Source organism: Tauraco erythrolophus, chromosome 1 (genome assembly GCF_009769465.1).
Source record: "Tauraco erythrolophus isolate bTauEry1 chromosome 1, bTauEry1.pri, whole genome shotgun sequence".
NCBI classification, from domain to species: Eukaryota; Metazoa; Chordata; class Aves; order Musophagiformes; family Musophagidae; genus Tauraco; species Tauraco erythrolophus.
Window position 1 is genome coordinate 48,333,461 of NC_141465.1, and position 23,753 is coordinate 48,357,213.

At 38.1% G+C, this 23,753-nt stretch overlaps 1 protein-coding gene across 1 annotated transcript in view; it reads left to right on the plus strand.

The window, feature by feature from the left end:
• SH3KBP1 (SH3 domain containing kinase binding protein 1) overlaps positions 1-23,753 on the plus strand; it is a 206,379-nt gene that overhangs the window by 170,201 nt on the left and 12,425 nt on the right. The window contains exons 10-14 of the mRNA XM_086615520.1: positions 635-736; positions 4,720-4,771; positions 8,708-8,788; positions 11,195-11,357; positions 16,325-16,410. Coding sequence (XP_086471646.1) covers positions 635-736; positions 4,720-4,771; positions 8,708-8,788; positions 11,195-11,357; positions 16,325-16,410 — 484 coding nt within the window. The remainder of the gene's footprint in view (positions 1-634; positions 737-4,719; positions 4,772-8,707; positions 8,789-11,194; positions 11,358-16,324; positions 16,411-23,753) is intronic.

The following is a 23,753-nucleotide window of genomic DNA, read 5'->3' on the forward strand; positions in this document are numbered from 1 at the left end:
AAATAGCTGTACTAAATTTTTCATCATTTAGACTCCTTGATCCAGTGGTTTGCTTATTGCAAGCGCTTAGCTGTACGTTGTTTTGCTACACACTCTGCATTGTGCTGCTCAAAAATGCTGCAGAAAAAGGCGATGCTTGCTGGTGATCAGGTGTATAATGCCTTCAATTGGACTGTGATGAAATTTAGTAATCTCAGAAGTAATTCTAATGTGCCAAGCTTTTCTTGAAAGTATGGGAAATAAAGGAGCTTTTTTGCCTCATGGGATGTATGATGTTTAATTAAGTTACTGTCTGTCTGTAAAACGAAGTCAGAGAGAAGCAGTATCATACACGCTCAAAATGCTTACTGGTCTAATAGATCAAATGGTGAAATAGCATTTTCTTTAGACACAGACAAGCCCTTTAGCTCTTACAGCATGTTTATTGTTCTTTCCTAGCTGCTCCATGTGATAATGTAAAGTGGGGTGATTACTGAAGTTTTTATCTGGAAGATTACCCTGTTAACCTGGCACTCCAGTAAATTGTCCCGTTCTAGCAAAAAGGCAGGACATTATGCAAAAGAGCACTTCAGCTCACAGATCTGTTCAGCACACAAGCACATTGTGATTTTCATTTTATTTTGCTATTTTGTAGGATTGCATTGATGTGGGTTGGTGGGAAGGAGAACTCAATGGCAGACGAGGCGTGTTTCCAGATAACTTTGTCAAGCTTCTTCCTTCTGATTTTGAAAAAGAGGTAAGCAACGTATTTTTTCTTTTTTGCTTTAGAATACGGAATGAAAGTGAGGTTGAAAGAAATTCTCTTTTGGATATATCATTTTGACAAAGTTTTACTTCTAACTTAATAACAAAAACATGTTAAAGGAAACAAATTTCTGGATTACAAAGCATCCCCAAAGAGAATGTGTGGCACTCACAGTCATATTACGGAGTTTCTTTGACGGGTGTGATTGGCCTATCCAGTCAGTCTACCTCCACTGCGTTGCTCTCAAAGCCCTCTGTCCTGTAGTGTAAGTTTGAGAGAGGAACTGGAGATCTCAGGATAAATTGCTGAGTCAGGTGGTGCAATGCTGACCAGAACTATTAACTCTTCTCCATTGTTTGCATGGTGGAATATGAAAAGATAGTGTACCACCTGCATGCTGATGGACAGCAGTCAAGTACCCTTCCAGAATGAAAAGGGTGAAATTTTATCTGTGAGATTTGAAAGACAAGAGTGAGCTTTCAGTATCTCAGAGGCATGTTTCTTTACCTCTCAGAATTATTAAAAAAGAAGGTATAAAATCTATGCAGAAGCTTTTTCAGCTTCTATTTATTTGAAAGAGACAGAGTTGTTATTTGCCAAACAATATTCAGAAATCCTGCAGCTTCCTGAAAGAAAGCAATGGATTACTTCCCCTGAAAGTCCATTCCATTTTTAGGAACTTTTCCATTCATCAGTGAGATATTATGAGCTTGCAATCAGGCTTTTGATGAGTATTTCACAGCAACACTGTAAGCCTTCTGTGATAAAACCAAGACTTACTGACACTCAGCTTCAATCTTTGGCAATAAAATTGGATGCCGGAGGTAAAAATTAAATAACTCGAAAAGCTTAATAAAGTAACTATTAAATAACTCACAGAAGCTAACATGATAATTATTGAAAATGAAGGTAGGAAGAGCAGCAAATCTGTCAGAGACGAAAATGCAGTTCCATAGCAGAGTGGATATCCTGGCCTTAGGCCTGGTAATGAAAGAAAGTGATTTCCAGAAAAGGCAGAAATCGTAAACCTGAAGTGAGGTTATTATAGTTAGCCTATCATAGACAAAAAAAATTGTAGTCTTGTCCATTTTTTTGTGGTGAAATTTATTCAGTCTTTTTGAACTTATAAATTATATATCTTTAAGCTTTTTTTTCTTTAGAATATGATTAATATAACTTGTGGAATGAATTAAATATTCAGACACTTGGAAATTTCAGCTAGGTTTGCTGTAAATGTGGAGAATAAAATTTTATTAATTTTTAAAATGACAGAGATTTGGCCACATGAGTAAGTAACTGGTAGGACTATAGACTGTCTGTCTTTGCCTGAATCAGTGCTAAAAGGGAAGGAAATGGATACTTTTCCAGGTTTTTTGTCAGGTATTTTCTGATGCGATCCAGAAACCTTGGATTCCATCCCATGGTCTGAAAGTATTTGTTGCAGTTCTTTTGCTTATTGAACAAAAGCTTGGGATCTTTTCCTGTCTCCTTGTTCAGTCCCAAATTTTCCAATCCTGATTCTTTTCCACACATGTGTATTTGTCCCAGGCCTTTTCTATTCACTGCCTAGTCTCAGTCTCCGCCTCTCAGGTGGTCTCAATTACAGGATTTTCTCCTGAGCTCACTACCTGAGTCTAAATTACCATCTGGATTTACTTTCTATTGCTATACCAAATTTCTTCATCCAGCTTGTTCTCCTCGCCTTCCTCACTCTTTCTCCTTGCTCTGTAGTTTTGTTCTTTTCTTGTCCAACCAATCCTGGTTTCCTTTCCATTGGCTTTATTTCTAGTCTGTCTCCGTCACATTCTTGGTTATCTCATCCAGCCACAGACCCTTGTAATTCCTCCTTGCTTCTCCACTTTTCCCTCAGCAGTCTTAAAGCTCCTTCACTCTACCTCCTTTCTGATCTTTGTCTGCCTTTTTCAAACAATGTATTTCTCCCATCAGCTTCCAGTAACGCCGCTTTGTCTAATGAACCATAGGATCCTTTCTTCTTTGTGTTTATTTATATTAGTGTTTTAGTTTTAATCAGGAGTGGGATTTGTAATGAATCTCTAACTTGTCCATCTGCACTTCCTATGCTTTGGTTTGCCTCAAAGACAGGTCTCAGAGGACATGAACGAGACACCTTTCAGATGAGAACTAAGCCAAAAGTTATGCTAAAGAAGTGCACTTCATATATTCCAACTGCTGATGTATGGATAGTCAATGGGATCAAGCTCACACCACTCCAGCATAAAAGCCCAAATGTGTGTATTGTGCTGTTGGATCCTCAGCACCAGCTATTTCACTCTGCAGCCATTATCAGGCAACCTCCCTGTTGCTGTTACAAGACATTCATTGTCCCTGTCTTCTTTTCTTTCCACATTTTTCTGTGCTTTTCTGCATTTAAACATTGAACCGCATTGCCTAAATTCTTGCGGAAGTGTCTCTGAGAGTATAAGTAGCTCACTGTTCATGAACAATGGCCCATGGCAGCCAGGCTGGAGAAGATCATTCTGAGCTCCTGAGTTCTTGGCCACAACTTTCTGAGGTTGATGACAGGAGGTGATCTGGTTAGGATAAGGCAGTAGGAGAAATCTGAGACTTTCAGGATGGCAACTTCAGAGATTTAAGCTGTTAGGCTTACTCAGTCTGTGCAAAACTGGTAGGTTTTTTTCTCCAGAGATGAATACGTTTGCTAGATTTGAGAGAGATCTTGGGGAAGGGCAAGTGGCAAGGCTCAGCCTTCACAGAAAACCTGCTCCCTGTCAACATTCAGACCTAGACTTGAGAGTTCTAGGGCAGAAGCTGAACTAATTACTGCAAGTGAGCAAAACAATCGATCTTTCATGAAAGTAGGTGAGCCATTTGGCAGATATAGAAAATAATAGGGAGGAAAAAATCAATGTGAATTTGATAGAAAATATCAACCTAAATGGCCGGCTGAAGTCTGGCAAAGCTATGCATATCTGGAAACATCATCTTACAGGTAGTTCCACAAGACAATATATAGAGTTGCATAGCCAGCAATGCAGTGACAGTGATTGTGATCAATCTGTAGCAAAGGAAATAAGGTTCTTCTCAGAAAAAAGGATGGACATATGAATAAAACAATTACTAATGTTTATTTAAGCTTTATTCTCAATAATTTTGATACTTTTTTTTTTTTAAGAGTGAGAGTTAAGGTATGTCATTTGATCTGGTGTGGTGGTCCATTTGTTTTTGTATTCATTCCAAGATGTATACAGTGAATGCCAGTATGGTGTGTGTGCATACACTGCACATCAACACAAAAGAAAAGCCACTCTTCCCCTAGTCTGCAGGTGAAGAGAAATGGTTCTGGCACTGATTTGGTGGTCCTATTTCTCAGCCATACCATTACATATCTGTTAGAAAAATGGTCATAACTGAGAAGTAAAACGTACAGATTGGTTGGAATGATTTATTTCATTTCACCAAACATCTAAAACTCTGATAACTGTCTTTCACAACTGGAGCTGTAAATGTATCATAGTGAGTGAAGTGTAGCCTTTGCAGCATTTCCTGTGTTCTGCATTTTTGCCCTATCTATAAGTCCGAAAAAAACACACTTCAGGTTTTGTCACATCTATCTGTTTTTTTTGTGTGTTTGGGTTTTTTCCAAAATGGGTTGGAATGTTTACAAGATTAAATCTTAAATAAATAGATTTCCTCAGTAAACTAACGGTTATATATTTCTCTAATCTTAAGGCACTTAAAATCAACTTTTCTTTCCCCACCAGCAGGATGTTTCAATTGCAAAAGTAGAAAAATGTTATTTTACTTGTCAATGCTATTTTCTCTCTTCAAATTCATTTTAGTGAAGTTATTTCAGAGGAAATATGTGACAGATCTGTAGACTCAAGTCTTGTAATTATTAATGTTAAGCAATGTATGATTAACTCCAGCCTTTGTATGAATGAGATTTACAGGCATTTTGAAGCAATCTATTTTCTTCTGTTATTAAATTTTAGAGACCGAAGAAACCACCACCTCCATCAGCTCCTGTCATCAAACAAGGATCAGGTAAGGTGCAGTTGATTTTGCACAGCACATGTCAGTGAGCATATTTCAATCTAAATTAAGTTTATTCAAATTTGTATAGAATTCATCTGTATCAAAATTGATAAGCAGGAGGTATCTAGACAACAACTAATAAATCAGAATCAAATTGCAAAAAGATGATAACCCTGAAAGACCATGGTGTGCTTTTTAAATGTGTTGCAGGCAACCATTTGCACCATTTTAAAGTAACATATTTTGCCCCTTAAACATGTTAAGTCGGAGCGAGCATGATGCTTCAATTTTTAGAAGTTCTCTGATTCCGTTCCTTGACTGAAGTTGATTGTATACATGTCTTTGCAGTATAGACCCAATATGTTGGAGTCTGATAATACCTGCAGGAGGAAACTGCATTCACTTTACACCTACAGATCTGATTTATTTTAGAAATTAAGAGCTTTTTTGCCTAGCTATAAAATAGTGTCAGAGAACTTGGCTGTAATACAGTGGCCCATCTGAGTTACAATCTCAATCTTACAGGTCTGCGTGAATGCTGGAGCTTGGATGGCTGTTTCCAGGTTCTATGCCATAGTTAGATTCTTGGTTTTCAATACTTTGTAGCCATAAGTATAAAATTAAAAGGAGTTATCCTGAATCTGGTTATGTAGATAATGGTGTTGCAAATGTATTAAGGCGTTGATTATATTTTCCAAACAGATGAGTGCTAGCAAAGCTGATTTTGGAATATGTTAGACTGAATTGTGTAGAAATACTGAGAGCTGAAACCACTTTTATTTCTAGTTTCAAAATGACCTCTCAATACAAATTTTCAAAAGTGCCTGCATGATGTATTTTTTCTGTGAAACTTAGAAACAGTTGAAGTTTCTGCACACTTGACAGTTCTGACCTCAGAATTCCTGTTCCATTCATGTAAAATCACAAATCACAAGGCATGGAATTCTCTCAGAGTTTTAATTTGTATTGCAGTTGTGGTGGAAACATAACTATGGCTGGAGTTCTTTAATCCTTTAACTCCACTTAGTTTGTTGAAATTCTGCAGCACCTCTACCACTTCCCCCACTGCTGGCACACATTAAGAAAACAAAATGAACGCGTTCAATTTAGCCAGATTATTTTTCTCGTCACTGTGATCTGTTCCAGCTTTCAGTGCTTTAAAAAGTAAATTTCCCTCTCCTGCAGTCTTGATCTATTAATAGAAGAACAAGTTGCACCAGTGTACAATTTACTGTGAATCAATAGGCTATAATTTAACTAGTTTAAATTTGTAGAGCGGTTTTTTTGACTACAGAATCATGACTATAAATATTTGATTTGTTCTTCACTCTGTCTTGAGACTCCTAAAAACATAGATTTGATTTTAAGATCAGTAACGGCGTCCAGAGAGAGCAGTATAACTTTGCCATCTAGTGGTGGTTGCAAACTGACAGCTGACATTGCAGCCTGACACATGTTTTGGAAAAGCTCCATAAAACACTATGTTTATTTCAATTTATACTCCTATAACCAGAAAATAATACTTTTAATATGTTTGTGCCTGTTTGCAACCAACACATTAGCTGCATCACCATAGCAGGATAACGTGCCCTCCCATAGCAGGGCCACGAAGATGATCCGAGGGCTGGAGCACCTCTGCTATGAAGACAGGCTGAGAGAGTTGGGGCTTTTCAGCCTGGAGAAGAGAAGGCTCCGGGGTGATCTTATTGCAGCCTTCCAGTACTTAAAGGGGGTCTACAGGAAAAGGCTGGAGAGGCACTTTTTACAAGGGCATGTAGTGATAGGACAAGGGGCAATGGCTTTAAACTGAAAGAGGGCAGATTTAGATTAGATATAAGGAAGAAATTTTTCTGTCTGAGGGTGGTGAAGCACTGAACAGGTTGCCCAGAGAAGTTGCACATCCCTGGAAGTGTTCAAGGCCAGGTTGGATGAGGCTTTGAGCAACCTGGTGTAGTGGAGGGTTTCCCTGCCCATGGCAGGGGGGTTGGAACTAGATGATCTTTGAGGTCCCTTCCAACCCTAACCATTCAATGATTCTATGATTCTATGAATACCCAGGTGTACAACTTGTGTCCATTTTCAGAAGGAAAAATAGATGGATAAAGGATGCAGACAATTCGATTAAGGCCACCTAAGTCTATCAGAAAGCCAGGGCTATTGCTGTTGTTTTCCTACTCAGTCTTTGACAAGTCCTGGCTGATTATAGAATCATAGAATCAAAGAAGGATGAAGACTGGAGAACCAAAGTTAGGAGCATCATTCCCTTACATAGTCACTGAAAAGCAGTAGACATTTCACTGGGTACCTGCATCTGGACTGCAGGGTGAGAATACTCAGCTGAGTCCCTCTGGGAGCTGTTATGGAGTTCACCAGAGCTTCCTTGCAGGTGACCTCCTGGCAGCTAAGACAGGATCATGATGCCTGTCTGGGTACTGATCAATCTAGAGGTCACAACCCAAGTAGGGAGCACACTTGAGCCTGTGAGCTCCTAAATGTTTGTAGGTTCATTGTTTTAGACACGACCTGAGAATGTCCCTCTATACGTTAATGATGATCATTAATCTTACTTTAATTGGGTATATAGGCTCGTGTCTCTTTTTTGCTTGAACGTGTTAGTATGTGCAAGATTATCAGTATGTTGACTTATGCTTTCCATAACTCGTGTTTAGAAAGGCTTTAATAGCTTTCTAGCAACAGTTTCTTCTCTCAGGAGTGAAGAACTTTTCATAGAATCATTGAATCACTTAGGTTGGAAAAGACCCTTAAGATCATCGAGTCCAACCGTAAAATGGCAATTCAGAATTATTTATTGACATGATAAGTGATAGAAGTGTTGCCTGTCCAACAGCACAGTTATAGAAAGAAACAATGGCCGGTGATCACCACTGGTAAGCAATTTGCATTGATGAGTACTGATTTCTAGGAACCAGCTGCGTATCAGAGTTGTGATAGCATATTCGGAAAATGTAAAAGTACTTGAGAACTGTACATAATAGAATAGATTGAAGCAAAATATTACCTTGTGTTCCCTGGCCTGCCTTTTCTGCTTTCCTTGGATGTAATTTCCTACTGTAATTTTTATTGAAATACTAATAGTGTTACCTAAAGCGTTTTTCAACACCGCTAAGTTGAAATGGCATTAGCACCTAATAGTTAGCCAACGCAGTGAAGCCAATATCCAGTAAAGTATTTCATATAATATGGGGATTAGAAGATTGCATCTTGCATATGCCAGGAAATTTTTGCAAAATCTTCCCGTTGTAGATGCCACAAGTTACCATACTCATTATGGCAACAGAAGTCAGTATATCAGGGTCTCTAATACAGAGGCAGAAGGCAGCAGAAGCTTACACCTCCAGGCCAAAAGCTGTCAATTAAAATAGTCACACAGAATACTGTCAGTACTAGTGTTCTCATCTTTCTGATATGTGGAAGTGAACAGCTAGTACTAGAGGTGAAAAAGAGGGGATTTTTGACTTAACGTAAAATCAGCCTTGTATGTTTGTCTGTATTAAGTATTCTCTCGGCAGATATGTCCAATTGATTTATTCCTAATGATTCTCTGTACTGTTGAATTGCGCTTCACTTAAGTATGTCTACAATGGTAAAGGACTATAAAGTTCAAATATCTGTTTGCATTTAAAAATCTGTAGTTATTGACTTACTGATTTTTCACAGAATGGTCTGAAAGTGCGCATTCTTTTGAGGTGCACTCTTTGCAAAGTGTGAACTTGACTGTGAAAACGTAAACATGCAATTGCTTTTTTTTTTTGCCATTATGATGTAAGCAAATACTTGAGACTAGATTTATGATCAGTTTTAGCAAGACAATTTCAAAATAGGAGAATGGGATGAGCCTAAGAAATTGCAAAATTAAGTCTTGTGTGACTTTACATGATGGCTTTTTGGCTTGTTCAGAATTCCAGATTTTCCTTTCTTTGACAGGTACCACAGATCGAAAGCATGAAATCAAAAAGGTACCTCCTGAAAGGCCAGAATGTCTTCCCAATCGAACAGAAGAAAAAGGTACGAAATGTGCTTTCCTGCTTGCTCTCTGCAGAGAAACAGGGGAAATGGAACCGATGCACATCCTCATTTCCCAGTCCCTGTTTTCGTGAAGTGTATTGTTTGGATCTTTATTTCCTCGACTATGGGATAGGCCTGTGATGATATGCATTTTGGAGAGGATCTCATTATTGCTTTTGGGCTAAATTCAGGATATTTAGTTGTTCCAATCCAGAGCTGTTAAGTATTTGCAGCCTCAACTGAAGTCAAGAGGAGATATGCTCTCCATACACAAAATGCCATCTAAAGCTCTATGCTCAGTAAAACTGAAACTTTGATCCTTGATCAAGTAAGATACCCCAGATTAGTGCATGCTTTTTTCTCAACCTTTATGTGCCTTGGTTCTCTAGTTAAAAGCAGGGTTGGTGGTTTTTCTGCATCACAGAGGGGTTTTGTGAAGATATAGTCATTAATGCTTATGAATCATCCCATTATCATAGTCACAAAAGTCATAGGCAAGCCTGTGAAGAAATGAAAAAATTCTGTTTTCAAAGCCAGGTTGGAACATTGCAAGAAATGGGACACAGTGCCACGCAGAGCAGTGCCAAGCAAATGAAACTTGTAATGGATTAATTTTGTTCATTGTGCATTCTGAACAGTTTGGGGAAGATAGTTACATTGATTCTCTAATTGAAGATGGTGTCAAGTTTCATACATTTCAGTGGACTATTAGATTGTACAGACAGGTTTGTTTATGGGATTTCTTAACTTTTAAGTGTTTGAACTTGCAATCTTTTGAGAGGCACATGTTTGCACATGACTAAATGTATAATATGTGGTTATAACTTAGTGCCAGAACATTCAGACTTTGCACCAAGATCTGTTTCTGGATATGTGCCTTAGCGATCTGACAGGTGCTTCAGCACTTTCATCTACGTATGTTTACTTTTGGTTACGTGCATTACTTCTCACGGTTATCATAGCAATAAAACACTTTGCTTTCCATTTTTGGATTTACAAAGCCAACTGTCAAAACGGTGGAGGAAGTTTAAATATTACTGTCTTGGGGTATAAATATCTGTAACTTTTCTAACTGTTGAAAAGAGGCCACAGGAGTCATGCCTACATTTATGGAGCAGCAGGGAGTGGCAGGAATTGTTCAGCATGGTGCAGCAGCAGGGGTGGCGCAGAAACATTCTTTACGCTATGTCGGTATGCTGCCGAGCCTGTCCCTTGTACATAGTTTAGATTCTTTGATGCTGATGCGGTATAAATTGTCATAGGAATAAGTGTGTAACAATTACACAATACACTGGAAAAGCTTCAGTGTTACAGAGGACCCAATGATTGCATCAACTGAAAATGTACTGAAAAGGGGTATATGCCTGTGAACAAGTCCCTTACTGGACTATTCCAAATCTGGTATGGATTGTGTTTCTGGTCATTTATTCCATGATCCTCTCAGACTGAAACCTAGAAGCCAGTAAGCAATACCCTGTGACATTCCCAATACCTCTTATATATGTACCGAGGTGTAGTAATAGCAACGTATCATAGACAGCGTTGTCAATGGAAGTGGGGTGTTGACATGGTAGGATACAGAGAGCGAAACTTTGGTACCTTTGAGAGTTTTGTCCTTTCTCTAAGAAGAATCGTGTTCCCTATGGTGTAGGAAACATGTTTATGTTTGTTTTGTATTATCAATTTAGAGCATATTATTTACAAGAGTTATTCGTGTGTATTGTAGTTTACATACTCATAGACATTGCATGTTTGGCATGGGATATTAGTATTGTGGCACTTCCTAACTACTCATAATCAATTCTGCAAATGATGTAAGCGTGTAAGTCTGTGCTTAAAAAACTAAATAAAAGGTCTGATTTTTCTAAGGGGTTTACATCTTGCCAAACATCACTAAATTTTAATGCTTGTATTTTTATTTAACTGTAGTTCACTTGAAACACTTTTTTTCCTCCAGAAATGGTATTTCTCTGTTTGTTCAAGAGATATTAAGAATATCCAGCATAATCATCTTTGTGACCTTCTAACTTAATATTGTTTCATATTAGAATTTGATATAAGCTGTGCTCATGGGAAATTGTTCCATACGGAATGTAGTTTTTTGCCATTCTTATTTTTTACACTCAGAAATCAGTAAGTTACTAAAATAAAAAATAGCATTCCCATTCAGACACTGCACACGCATTTTGGCCGAGGAATTACAGGCAGAACTGTCAGGCAGGACAAACAACTGATTTGTGGTAAACATTTCAAATAAAGCATGATTTAGGACAGAAGTAGGAAGGAGATAAGTTTTTTCTTTCTCTACAGTTGAAGATTTCTTATTTAATTGTAGACTTGTGAGTGCAAATGAATTCCACTTAATAATATCTGTGTTCTTTTTTTCTGGAAATAATTGATTTAAAGAAAGATTAGAGAGAGAGCAAAAACAGTTAGACTTGCAGAAGCCTTCAGTTCCTGCTATACCTCCGAAGAAACCTCGGCCACCTAAAGCAAACTCTGTGAATAGACCTGGTACCTTGCCTCCGAGACGACCAGAAAGACCAGTTGTGCCTGCGACTCATACAAGGTATTGTTTTTCCTCTGTCCAGTGCTTTTGGGATTAGTGGAAGAAACACACATTTAAAGAATTCAGATTTCACAGTTAATATCACAGTTTATTTCACAGTAAACAGTATTTAAAGAAAAAAAGAGACACCTTTCAGTCATCTGACTGGATCGTAACTATCTTCTCAGGAATAAGAGTCTTGGACTGTTCTCAACTAGTTCATTGCTACCGAAGAACACGCTGTTACTGCAACGTCATAGTTTCCACTGCAGAATATGTGGGAAATATCTGCATCAGCATGTTGCGCTGATGTTGACTTTCTTAGTTTACCTCAAATTACTCCAAGTGTAGCCAAGGCACTGAGTCAGCACAAAAACTTGGATTGTGCTGAGGACCAGCGTTAGACAATGCACATTTGAAATACTGTCAGCTTGGTTTCAGTCTGTTTTCTTTGATCATTTTAGATTAATTTTTAGCAAAATATATGTGTCTTCACAGAATGTTCTTTAAGCTGGTGCCGCTGCAGAATACTGCTGCCAAGTATTTGTGCTCTAGCAGTGGTTCTTATTCTATCGTTGCATGATGCTCTTTATCAGAGGTGGTTACAGCCTTTGAGGATCACTGAGAAACCGGACTTGCCAACACAACTCCATTTAATCTCTGCTAAAGCTTGAAAAAGCAGAGGTTGCCTGTAGTCCTAATCAAGTCTAGATGGCTACATTAGTCATCAGCATTTTACTATTGTATTGCTAGAAAAATTAGCTGCCATTGAACTGCTGGAGTTCAAATATACTAATGGTGAATTAAATACCAGAATGGAGTATAGGGTAGAGTGAAATAAAATAGAAATCCTATACATTGATTCCCCTCATTCCTCCACATATGGTTCATTAAACAAATGCTCTCAGTGTGAAACACATAAAATTAAAAAAAATGGTGCCTGCCTTGTGCTGCCAGTTTCATCTTGCTGAAGTGCTTTGACTGTGCGTCCTCAAGAGCTTACCCTTCTATCGAGGTGCTACTGCCACAGCATCTTTTGGACTCCTTGGCTTTAAACGTGCTTGCCCTGTTGTTCGAAAATATAGTCCACATCTACTGGTCACTTGGGCATGATTAGAAAAGCAAGTATTTGCTACGACCTTTAGATTTAACCAAGTGATGTCTCCTTGGCAAGACCAATGCAGAACCTAGTGTTCGGTTCCCTGGCTAGGCGTGCAATGGGGAAGCTATTATTTTGTTCTGTCCTTTTCTTGGAATATTTTAAACATATTACAAATATTTTAAACATCTAGAGTTGTGGAGTAGCGTTTTATTGCTCTTCCTGATTTCCTTTTTTCTAAGTAAAAAATTGTATAAATAAACGATGCATTTTTAAAGGTATTTCAGTATTCATGTTACCAAAGTGGAAAAGCAGATCTAAACAGTAACCCTGTTTTTTTCTTAATTGTCCAAACTCTGCTATGTCTAGCACAGAAAAAAATGCTTCTCTCTTTTTATTTAATACCATTATATTTGAAAGAACTTTCCTTGTAACAGTAGTTAGATTAAAACTTAGAAGGAAAGGATTTTTAAGGTGATAGTGATGCATGTTGATGATCACAGTGTTAGCAGTTTCCCTATTAATTACTTTATCAGCTAATTCAAATTAATGGTTTTGTCTCATGTAGCTGTTCTGTACGAGCTCTAATTTGTAAGGATGTCTTATAGAAAGAGGGCAGAAAGTTCACATAATTAAATAATCCATGGAATAGACTTTTAATTATTTGAATAATTAAGAAATGTGAAACTTCAAGTGGAATTGATCACTTCAATAAAGGTATTTTGTTTTTAAATCAGTTCAGTTTAATAAGATAGTAAATATTTTTAAGACCTGCTTTTTGCAGAATCTGAAAGACCTAAGGCAATTAGAATAAAAATTGAACCAGCAGAATTTTTTCTGACGTGCTATGGTTTAACTCTAGTGGGCAGCTCAGCCCCACCCAGCTGCTCGCACACTCCCCACAGTGGGATGGGGGAAAGAATCAGAAGGGCAAAAGTGAGAAAACTGGTGGGTTGAGATAAGGGCAGTTTAATAGGTAAAGCAAAAGCTGCGAGCGCAAGCAAAGTAGGGAATTCATTCACTACTTCTCATCAACAGGCAGGTGTTGAGTCATCCTCAGGGAAACAGGGCTTCACCACGTGTAACAGTGGCTTGGGAAGACAAATGCCGTAACTCGAATGTCCCCCCTTCCTCCTTCTTCCCTCAGCTTTTACTGCACAGCATGACATGGGATATCCCTGTGGTCAGTTGGGGTCAGCTGTCCCAGCTGTGTCCCCTCCCAGCTTGTTGTGCGCCCCCAGCCTGCTCACTGGTGGGGTGGGGAGAGAAACAGAGACGCCTGAACTCTATGTAAGCACCCTTCAGCAACAGCTAAAACATCTGGGTGTTATCAACACTGTTTCAGTCACAAATCCAAAACATAGCCCCATGCAGGCTGCTATAATTAACTCTATCACAGCCAAAACCAGTACATGATCCGGGGCGGGGGGAATCCTGTAGCTATAAAGTGAGTCCCATGAGATTTCCATGGCTGCCGGCTAGCAGAGGAGAGTTTTTTTCCTCTTCTGGGTCAGTGACTTGCATCTTATGCATCTCGTTGACTTTTTGTGGTGATGATTGTTTTTCCATTTAAATATAATTCTCCTTCCTTGGAGGCAGGTTAGGGCTTCAAGGGCAATAGGATAGACAAAAACATGCAGGATGGAGAATAGCTGTGAATAGCTTCAAAGGCTTCACAGCTTACTCAGACATACCTGTGATTATACAATTTACTGATGAGTCGATTCTCTGGAGTAGGCAAGCCACAAAGACCCACAGAAAGTGCATTTTTGCAGTCAGTCTGAACCAATCTGCATCCATACTGCTGCTAACAGGGGCAGGTTCCCTCTCCTGGCAGCCCACTCCTGCAGCCTCCCCTATGTTAGCACCAGCGTTTGTGCAGCCGTTCAGCCATATGGGTCAGGGAGTGACTCCAGATGGCAATTACTCAGTTTGCAGGGGGATTTCTATTAGTGTGGGGCTTCTTTCAGGCTGATCATCTGTCTGATCAAGCTGACAGCCTGTCTGCATGGGCATGAGCAGAGGGAGGGAGACTGCGACCAAGAAGGGGTGGCTCCGCCCTGTTCACAACAGTATGGGTGTAGATTGGCATGATAAGCCTGTTGATTCTTTTCACAACAGAGTTGGGTTTTTTTGGTGGGGTTGATGTCATGTATCTCGGTATCTTTTGTAGTCAAATGGTAAATGTTGTGACTTTCAGCCCTAAATCACACCATCCTAAGAATCTTCTCCAAAACCATACTCACACATTTCCAACTCACATGATGCTCTCAGTTTACTGGGAAATACAAGTGTGCAAAACAGAGCACACAGTCAGATGCTCATTGTCCTATCAGCCAAGAAACTATGCTGATTCTTATGCATTTACGAATATATAAGCAATTTAAGAACAAAAAAAGTTAAAGGCCAAAAGATAGAAAAACTAACTGATCAGGGAGAATGCTTGGAGAATACCCTGCTTATAACCTCACCAATTAGTACATTTTTCTAGGAATGTGTTAACTTTCTTCTGTTTCCTTCCTGGGGCAGACTGCCTGCCATATTGATAACTATGTAGGACTAGTTTGTTTTTCAGGTCGTAAACCGGTTGTCTGTCTTTTTTAGTTCATAGAATACTTGTCACCCTACCACAGCGTTTAACTGGATATATGTTCACGTAATCTGTGACTTCCTCCATTTTTTAACACACATTTTCAGGCTCTTTATCATGGCCTTCCTGAAGTCTGAAATAGGGTTTCCAGCCACTTTGTGTTTTACTCATAAACTGCTGCCACGAGTTGAGGTTCAGGCCATCTGTCATCAGCTTAAGCAGAGACAAATGGAAAAAATCAGCGAGATTCAGGAGCTCACTATGTATTTTACTGTCAATGTCTAATTATTGTTGTTCATAGAAATGCACATCTACCTGGGTTTTTTCAGGGACAGGTCTATATTTTTACCTATGATTTGGGTACCTTAGGTACATCATAATTGTTACAGCGCTGTGCTGGGAATAATCATTGTGGAAAAACTATGATATTAGGTGACCTGATAATGATGGTAAGTACAAATTATTGCATTAATTGAACAGTTGTTACCACAGTAAATGTCACAGGGATTTATCCATGTGACAGTAAATGTCACAGGGATTGACCTATGCAATGCCGAGCTACTCACCTACCACTGGCCCATTTTTAATTAATTAATAGTCAGATTATTTTAGTAAAGTTAAGTAGTTGTGGAATAGAAAGTTCTACGAAGAAAGAATAATGATGTTGCTTATGTTTAATTTCCTGTTTGATTTAAAAATAGTTCCTTTGTATAAAGTATAACAACTCTTGACGCTTGCCTGTTCCAAAGACATTTCAGACAGACTACGTGATCATGTTTCTTTGAACCTGAGGAAACAATATTCTAATAGTCTAATCTCATCAGCAATGTGCAAAAACGTGGTGGAGGAGCCGCATTTATGAGTAAACACTAGGAACCATGGATATACATGATGCTAGCTTGAGGTTCTCTCCTTTCTGCAGTAATGTAAACAGTCCATCACTATAGTCTATGCAAACAAATAAATTAGAAGACATTACAAATAAAATGTTGAAGAATGTCCCTTTGCCCTTAGGTTTTCTTCATGTTGAGATGCTGTGAACATCTGAAGAATTATTCAGGACGCTACGGTGTCTAAAATAGGCTTTTTTGACAGGTGTCAAGGAGAAATGAGATAAGGTTAATCCATACAGCATGTCTCCTTACTGGAGATTGCTCTCTCTGACACATTGCTATTACTCTGGTGCTACAAAGGAAGAATATTTTGCTCTCTCATTATTAATTGCAAGTTAACTATCAATTTACTATAAGCAACACAAAAACTCCAGTAAAATATCTCCTCTTCTTGATCCAAATGCAGGAGTGATAGTCCAAAAGTGGAATTAGTGGGCAGTACAGTATCCGGCACTCTAGAGAAAGACTCCTCTGAAAGAAGCAATGACATCGGTAAGTTATAGTGCTTTTTATAGTTTGCCTAAGAAATTTATGGTGTAAATCTCTGCTTTTTAGTGACCTTGTTATGATCCAAAAGGCAGATTGAGGATTTGACAATGAATGTGAATGTGTTTATATCAAATTTTAACTGCAGGAATAAAGGATCATTTCTGCTTTACTTGAAAAAGTTTTATTGGGTTTTTCTGTTTAAAAAAAAAATTAGAAGGAAATGGTGAGCAGTTTTGTATAGGAGGGCTTTTGTTATTTCTGTTTAAAAGTCTGAAACAAGTGAGAAGGCCAACGATAACAAGTGCTCCTTGTTTAACAGATGTAATGTTAATGCTGCCATATTTTTAATGCTGCAAAAGATTGTGGGTTTGGAGCAGTTAGTAATCTTTACACCTTCCAGTACAAAAGAATAGAGACCCAAGTGAGGCCAATTTGAATAAATTTTACTGAAAACACTGATTAACAGAAGTCTAAATTTCTTTTGTTTGTGCTCCTGCGACACGAACGGTTTAATCAGGAAATCACCTGGAAAGGAGTAACGATAGATTATTTTTCTGTCATCTCTTGGCCTCCTTCCTTCTCAAGTTTTCAGTGCAGGAGAGGTGTTTGCTGGGCTGAGTGCTGCAGTAAGCAGCACTCAGAGAGCAAGGTGCTCTGACGCTTGTCCCGGGACTGTAAGCAAAAGCCACGACAGCCATCTTCTACCTCTGTTTAGAAATACACTGGTGACAGCTGCTGCTGTCGCTCTCCTCTGCAGTCGCAGCTGTGCCGTGAGAGACCTGTTTTTGTAAAAGGCAGAACGAGGGTGCCCTGAATGTGTGAGCATTACTACCTTTCGCTGGTGACGTTAAATGTTATTTCAGTGTGGTGGTTTCTACCCAGAGTGCTTTCTTAGTAAAACATTTCTGTGAAATAGTATACTTTCGACAGCCAAACCTGCCTTTTCTTCAGACTTGAAAGCAGAGCTTTAAGTTATAGAGGAATTTTAATTCCAATGTGAAAATAAAATGCTAAATTGATTTCACATAGGTTTATAAGCTTTTCAGCATCCATATGTCTGCTTTTTTTTAACCTTCTGCTGTTGCTATGGTTTATGATGGTAACATTCTTCTGGAGAATCAAGTAGTATGTTTTTCCCAGATTTTCATTTGGGATAAACATGGAAAGTTAGAAGCTTGTGACAAATTGCATGAACGTTTTTACTGTAGAGATTAATATAAAGGAATGGTATGGAAATGCAGTCAAATTCTACCATTTAGTGTTTGTAAAAGTGTGTAAACATGTTTTACTCATGTTTACAAATTTGCTTCAAAGCTTGTAAGCTTTTACATACTCAAAAGAGAAAGCTATGACTGCAAATAGCACATAGTAATCTGATGGAAGTAAACTTTTTTAGTCCTTGTACTAGTTTCCTTGCAATCGCTATTAGGATAAAAGCTTACAGTGTTTTATATTTTTCTGAGGTTTTGTTTTAGCAACCTATAAAAGGCTAGATAGGAAATTTGATTTATAATAATTTTTATTCATTTCCAGAACCTAGGTGTTGTAGTTTTTTTTGTGTTGACTTTTTTTAATGGAGAATAGGAGGCAACAGTCCATAAACTAAACCACATACACAACATATTGCAAAGGGTTTAGCTGATGACCTCCTGTTACCACTGACAAGGGGAACCTATTGAGCCCAAGGATAAAATAGTGTGAATATTTAGAGAAGTATATTTGATAGGGTCAAACCAGAATGGCATTTACAAGGGCAAATCATGTCATTCTAGTCTGTTAGACAACTTGTTAAAAGAAAAAAAGAAATAAATTATGATTTTGGAATGAAAGTGGACCCAAAGATCATAACCGATATGAATTTTAGGCAGCTTTTGATGGCTCGTGTGAAATATTGTTAAAGAAATAAACAGCCTTTTAAGAGAGGGTAAAGCAATAAATTAAAACTTAATAAGCCAAAACAATTCACAGTAGATTAATGTCTTTTAGACATAGGAGAGGTTTGGAGTTCAGGACAGTTTATAGGGCAGCATAATTGGAAACACTTGTGATAAATGTGTTAGATTTTTTATTTATTTAGAAAGAGAACAATGGGTTGGAGAAATCTTGTGTCTAAATGAGTTATTAGTAAAAATGATGGATGAGCGAGTGGAGTTGTCCCAGTGTATTCCAAAACACTCATGGATCGGGCAGTGTAAGTCCAGATAATATTTAGCTGTGGTGTGTGTTATCAGTGTTGCCCCAGTCTCATGTACTCTGTGGGGAGGACACCCTCAGCTTCTCTGAGGTTCATTTTTCCAATCAAAATGGATCTGATACAATCTAGTCATTTGATCTCTTTTCAGTAATCCAAATTCCCACCACAAATTAGAGTGGACCTACATGACAAACATTGTGGGACTTAGCGGTAGCCTTTGAATAAAATGGAAGTTAAATGGCCTTTGCAGCAGCTCGGGTGTGTGAGCACTCTGCTTACTGGGCTCCTCATTGTTCCTCCATTAGCCCCAACACCATTCCCAGGCACTTAGAGCTCTTGGGAGGACAGAGGAAAAAGCAGCAGTCAGTTGCAAGTTGCCTTACCCTCTTCCATGCTTATGCTAGGTACTGATGGTGAATCATGGACTGAAAATTAATACTATAGCACTCTCCTGGCTTTTGTGCACTAGCAATGTTAAGCTGGATAATGGCTGTTGCTTTCCCAGTCCTATAGCCAGTCTAAAGCTCTTATTTTTTCATCCAAAGCAGAGAGATGTACAAAAGCATTAGAGAGACAGTTTTGGTTATTAAAGCAAACCATACTAAAGCTGGATGGAGAGCAGTTTTCCATTCTATGCAACCTTTTTAAGGATTTCTAAGTTGGTTCCTTTTCTTTATCATGATGGGATCAAAACCTTTACAACAAGGGAGGAGAAAGTACAGGGTCCTTCCATATGCCATCTCCCAAAAACCAAACACATGATCAGCAACAACAAAATCAGTAATTCCATCAACAATTGAGAAGCAATATGCAGAGGGGAATTGGGGAATCCAAGTTCAAAACTTGTATTCTGTCTAGGTCCCCTATTCTAGATCAGTTAAACGTTGCTTGTTTCGGAAATGGCATTTTTCTATTTATTTTTTAAGTAATATTCCACCAGTGGATCAATGTTGTCTAACCAGAAAACCCCACACCTTTAAAAACACCTTTAAAAACATTCTCAACTAACTTTACTGATCTGGAAAGTCACAAATGCTTGAGCAAGGCTGAGGTGATGTGTAATGCTGTGCATAACGTTCTGTCAGTTGCATATATAAGAGGTTATTTTTATGTAGATGTTAGCGCATGGCTTGATTTCACTAGCATGTTCTGCAGAGTTGTGACTTGACATTTAAATTTCTTGATGATAATACAGCACTGATTACAATTTTGCAATCTGTACTGACAAGAGCAAGTCCTGTTCAGCAACATCATTGCTGATTGTAGATACAATGGCAGCTGTTACCACTGTTGTTCATGCCTTTGCTTCTTTCCACAATCCTTACAAAAAAAAAAAAAACATTGGAAAACTAGCCTTCAGTATATGTTATTTAAGAAGAACTGTTCCCCGTTTGAGGTCCCTTCCAACCCTAACCATTCTATGATTCTGTGATTCTTCCTCACTTCTTCTTTTGTTTTCTTTTTCCCTGTTTTCAGTGATGTCTTTACTTTCCTTTCCACACATCTTTCATCCAGCTTTTCCTATTTACATCTCTTTGCCATGAGTAACTCTTCTTCATTTCATGAGGGTAAGGCTTTTTTTTTTTCCATTTCTTTTCTGTCCTGTCTTTGCTTTGGTTGAAATGCATAACAAATACAAAAACAAGTATTTTGTAGAACACTTAATGCGTACACGGCTATTACAAATTTTTTTTTAATTAGAAGTTGAATTTGAATGTACTGTGACAGAAAATCTTGCACCATAGCATTGAAATTAGAAATTGTTATAGTTTATTTTATTGTACCATGAGAAATTTTAGTGACGTAAATGACATGCACAGTTTGCATGCACTGTTTGTCAACGCTGTGGTTTCATTAACGTGTTCTTACAGACAGATGGTGTCATCGCAAAATTTCGTGCATATATTTCGTTGTGATGTCCTTACATGTTACAAAACAAAAATATTCGGCAACACTCTAGGATGGTTCTCTAGTCTGAAACAAGAAAAAGAAAAAACAGAACAAAACATGGACATTTGAAGGAACGCTCACTGGCTCTCAGTGGAACTTGCAAGGTCGTGTCACCCAAGACTGTGTCTCCAGTATCACTGTGACTAAATCACGGTAGTTACATCTGTTGTAAAGTCTCACGTACAAACAACTGTTCCAGAATTGACGGTGGTTTTTTGAGTTTAGTTTAAAATGCTTCCAAAGCAATGTAAGCTACACTGAAAGTCAGCCCTGTTCTACGAACAGAAGAGTAGGCCTTATGTAGAAATACATCGATTTCAACAGCTTAAATTCATGCCTTATTGTATAACTTGGCTTCTTTTTAGGTTACGTGTTTCTTTTTAATTTCACGAATAATTGTTTTATCTGAGGGCCGGTGCAATGATAGAAACATCTAGCACATACAATGGCTTACTGGACCAAAAACTATTGCTTCCAGAAAATAACTGAATTATTCCAATTAATTAGTGGTAGAGTTATTTCTGCAAGTCAGGATTAATTCTAAGTCTTTTAACTGCATATATACACACACATTTTGGAATCCTGCAATCCTGAAACAAGTCTTGTCTATCCAAAATAAGCTTTCTTTGAAACCATCTAACACTTAAAAGTAATTTGGATTTAAACTAAGTGATTTAAAGAATAAGCTACAAAGAAATAAAAATATCTACTGTGAAAATGCTTGGTTAATCCGCACATGAAGCACTTTCTGTGCTTTGCAAAAAGACTGAGCTGCACAAGCTCTTCTGACACAGAGCCAAGCAGACACATCTTTCCAATATTTTTCCTGGCTCTTTACACATTTTGCATAGTATTTATGAAAGCAGTTAATAATCTTCATCAGTGCTAACATAATGCACATATGCCTTTATTGATTCCTGCTGAAACATATAGTGATGGTATGAATGTTCTTAAGAGATTAACCAACTGAAAGCTGGTTAATGTGAGTCCATTTTTCAGTATTTCCTCAGACTTCAATCTTCAGAGCGTTCGCTGATGGATCATAGAGTACCGGCCAAACCTACATTATTAACCGTCCTCTTTTTCTGTCCCTCTCCTCAAGCCTGGTGCTAACTTGCCTAGAAGGGTAGTTAAAAATGCCCTGCTTGAAAATATCTAATAAACAAAACAGCAAACAAATCTTTAGCATATCACGTTTCCTTGAACTGTATTTGCAGTTCTTCTAGGGCTGTGACATGCTCATATTTGTTAGGAGAGGTGATCACTGTGCCTCCGACTGGAAGAAAAAGTGACCTAATAAGATTTGGCCCACACTAGGGAAAAAGACAGAGAATCTTTCCAGTGAAAGGTTGTAGAATGGAGTGGGTTTGTCTTTAAATCACAGGCTGTTATACTGTGAGACATTATAATTATCTTGCCTAAAGACACAGAGTAAAATTTGGAAAAAAGAAAATACTGGTAAATATAAGGGTTGGAGGACAAAATGTGACTCATATAATGAAAACTGAAATCTGCCTAAACCAGTTATTTCTTTTTATGCTGCTGTTCATGCTCATTTTAATAGAGTGAAGCAAAGGAGCAGAATTACCCAACTGGGTTAAGTTGTAATATTTATGTCAGTGAATCAGAATCACCCATAAACATAGTTGTGGATTGTAAGTACTGTAATCAGGGATGTGTTAATGGTCCATTACATAAACTAATTAGGTCTCTTGCCCCAAAGGGTTCAGAAAAAGGCAGTAAACCAGAAATTTAAATTGTTCTCCATGCATGTCATGTTGAGGTGTCTGAAAACAGCATATCCATTTCTTCTAGCTCAGTTTTCTTGACCTTTCAGTTCTTTCTTGGCATCTTCTGAATCGTTAAAAATAAAATCCTTATGAGGGCACTGGCAAGTGGTTAGCAAAGCTCGTTACGGCAGCTTTCTATGTTCAGCTGTTAAAGTGATAGACGTCAGGATTGAAATGGGAAAAGATAATTGTATACTTTCGGAAAAGTACCTGTCCAGTGACTGTCCTGGGAAGCCAGGTGAGCTAAACTGTTTCCCTCCAAAGTAAAGAACCATGCAGGCAGGCCCCTCCTCGGCACATTTCTGTTACAGTCCTGAATACAGTAACCCTGGAGCCAGGGAGCCCTCCTTCTAAAAGTGCATTACCCAAATTTTAAAAAAGAGTCTGTAATTCATTATGGGTGAGATTCTGCTGCCCTGACCCTGGCTGGGAGCATGACTCTGTTCCTTGAAGGGTGTGATGCTGTTCAACATGGAGGGAGTAGCAGAATCTGGGCGCTTAAGTAGTTAAAAATAGTTGTGGTCTTCTGAAAATACCCAGTAATATTTGGATTATTATTTGAGTTGTTTTTTAATTAGTGCCATATAGTGAATGGACTTTAATGCAGAAGATTTCATCCGCAGTATCTGTCTCATTTGATAGCTTTCAGGATTATTGTATTTAAAGATCGTATATATACCATTTCACAAGCCTATTGTCAATCTTTTAAATGTATTGAAGATGATTATAAAATAAATCTATCTCTGTAGTTTTTGTGACATTATCTTCTTCAAATGAAATGAACACCGCCTTTGCCTCATTTCTTCCAGCCCTGCTGTATATCTCTTCTATGAAACCTCGCCGTTAGCATTCTGAATGTGTTAGCTCTGCTATTATCCCTCACTTTCCATTACAGTTTTCTCAAGGTGAATTCTCTCTGCTAATTCAAAAAACTCTCTGTCTTCATTATGTATAAATGACTTTGCCCAAAGACTAAAAAACCTAAAAGTAAGATAAAGTTAAGGCCTAGACACATTTTATGCCAGAATAGTAAATGCAGGGGGAAAGGTGTAGGGAAGGAAGCATAACCATTTAACTTTTTCTTTCAGGTTTTTTTTTTTTGGAGGGGAAAGGATTGAAGGTTATTTTCCAGGAAGGTACAAGCCTAATGAGCTGAGAACTTCTTCCTTAAATAATTGTTTTCCTGGATATGGGCATTTTTTAAAACGACCATCATCATGCTTTAAATAACCATGTTTCCAAATAAGCATAGCAATGGAGAAAAATATCCTATTCTTAACTGTCTTGGAAGGATACTAAGGAATAATTCTTGCACGGCTAACATTTTTCATATTCATTAAATATGTTTGCTCAGTAAGCCACACATTTTATTGTGTGTGCTACACTACTAGTATATTAGAATTACTCTGATG